The 1,213-nt window shown below is 49.8% G+C and overlaps 1 protein-coding gene across 3 annotated transcripts in view; it reads left to right on the top strand.

The window, feature by feature from the left end:
- The window catches only part of LOC113214981 (hexokinase type 2), a 45,515-nt gene that overhangs the window by 19,202 nt on the left and 25,100 nt on the right, over positions 1–1,213 (top strand). For 2 of the 3 annotated variants that reach the window (XM_052272254.1, XM_052272255.1), the window contains exon 1: positions 7–211. The exons of the other annotated variant lie outside the window; for it this stretch is intronic. In XM_052272254.1, coding sequence (XP_052128214.1) covers positions 134–211 — 78 coding nt within the window. In that variant the 5' untranslated portion in view covers positions 7–133. Of the gene's footprint in view, positions 1–6; positions 212–1,213 lie in introns of those variants that run through there. 3 annotated transcript variants of the gene reach the window in all.

Genomic DNA, 1,213 nt, shown 5'->3' with positions numbered 1-1,213 from the left:
GTGTCGGAGGCGTCAGCTGAGATCAGTCGTGAGACCCGCGCGCCCTCTCGAACACCTCGCCGTCGTCACCTGTGCGACTCGCAGCACCTCCGGCGCCAACAACAACCACCGCGGGAGGCACGTCGGCGTCGTCATGAGGCAGACCGAGCAGATCCTGGGAGGCATCGAGGGCCTGGACACGGCCGAGGAGCAGGTCACCGTCAGCGTCCCGGTTAGTGTGGCGAGCAGTTCTTTTGGCAGCAGCCAGCTTGGCGCCAATTATTTGACACCTCGATGTCAAGCAGACTTTACGACTTTTTCGTTTCCACAGTTTGAGTTTGCTTTTAGGGATTTAGTAGGCATTTGACTTTCGACTGTCTGAAGCGCCCAAAGGCCTTACAAAACAATCCCGATGGTATTTATGGCCTGTGCTCCAAGTTATTCAAGTTGTAGCAGACTGTACTACATTTTGGCAGTGCGTCAAGCTCACCATGTCCCGGGCAATACTTCGTTCTCGTGAAAAAGATATGAGCAGAAAGAGGACAAGAGGAAACTTGGTCCCACCCGCAGTCCCATGGAATGACGCAGTTTATTTGGGCAGTCACGAAGTTATGATCGATTCTGACCTCGTGTGATCCTGAGTGTCGTCTCGGTAGCGCTACCCAGCCTTTCCTGCGTGTAGATCGTTTGTAGCCTATGATAATATTTATAAAACATTTTATACAGAAACTAAGTAATGGATAAATACTCTAAATGGGAAGGGACAATTTTTGTACCTAGGTTAGATCGGTAGACGTGTCTTTGAGCACAAATAAAAAAAAATCTGTACGGTAGGTACAAATTGTACCTAGGCTAGGTTCAAAAGAAGAATTTTGTATATGACGACGTAGATACAAATTTGTATTTGGTTTAGATGTGTTCAAAGACACAGCTTGTCTACGTACAAAAATTGTTCCTCGCCATGTAGCTTGTACTGTCGCGTGTTTTTTGAATGGACCAGGTTTGGACCAGGGGGTACTATGGGAAATCCTTAATTCAAATGAGAGGAGAGCGGGGTGGCGGGAGTAGGTATGTAGAATGGGGGAGGGGGGGGCGTGTGTACGTGTATCTCCTTGCGTCCCGCGCCCGCTCCTCTACCGGCCAAAGAACCGCTTGTTGCTGCGTCTCAAGGTCACCAGCTTTGCCATTTGACGGATCAAAGAGTGCGCCAACGAGATCGACAGGACAGCCCCCC

Source organism: Frankliniella occidentalis, unplaced genomic scaffold, assembly GCF_000697945.3.
Source record: "Frankliniella occidentalis isolate FOCC.00 unplaced genomic scaffold, Focc_3.1 Scaffold196, whole genome shotgun sequence".
Lineage (NCBI taxonomy): Eukaryota > Metazoa > Arthropoda > Insecta > Thysanoptera > Thripidae > Frankliniella > Frankliniella occidentalis.
Note: the sequence above shows the minus strand (reverse complement) of the source record. Positions and strands in the feature narration are given on the sequence as shown.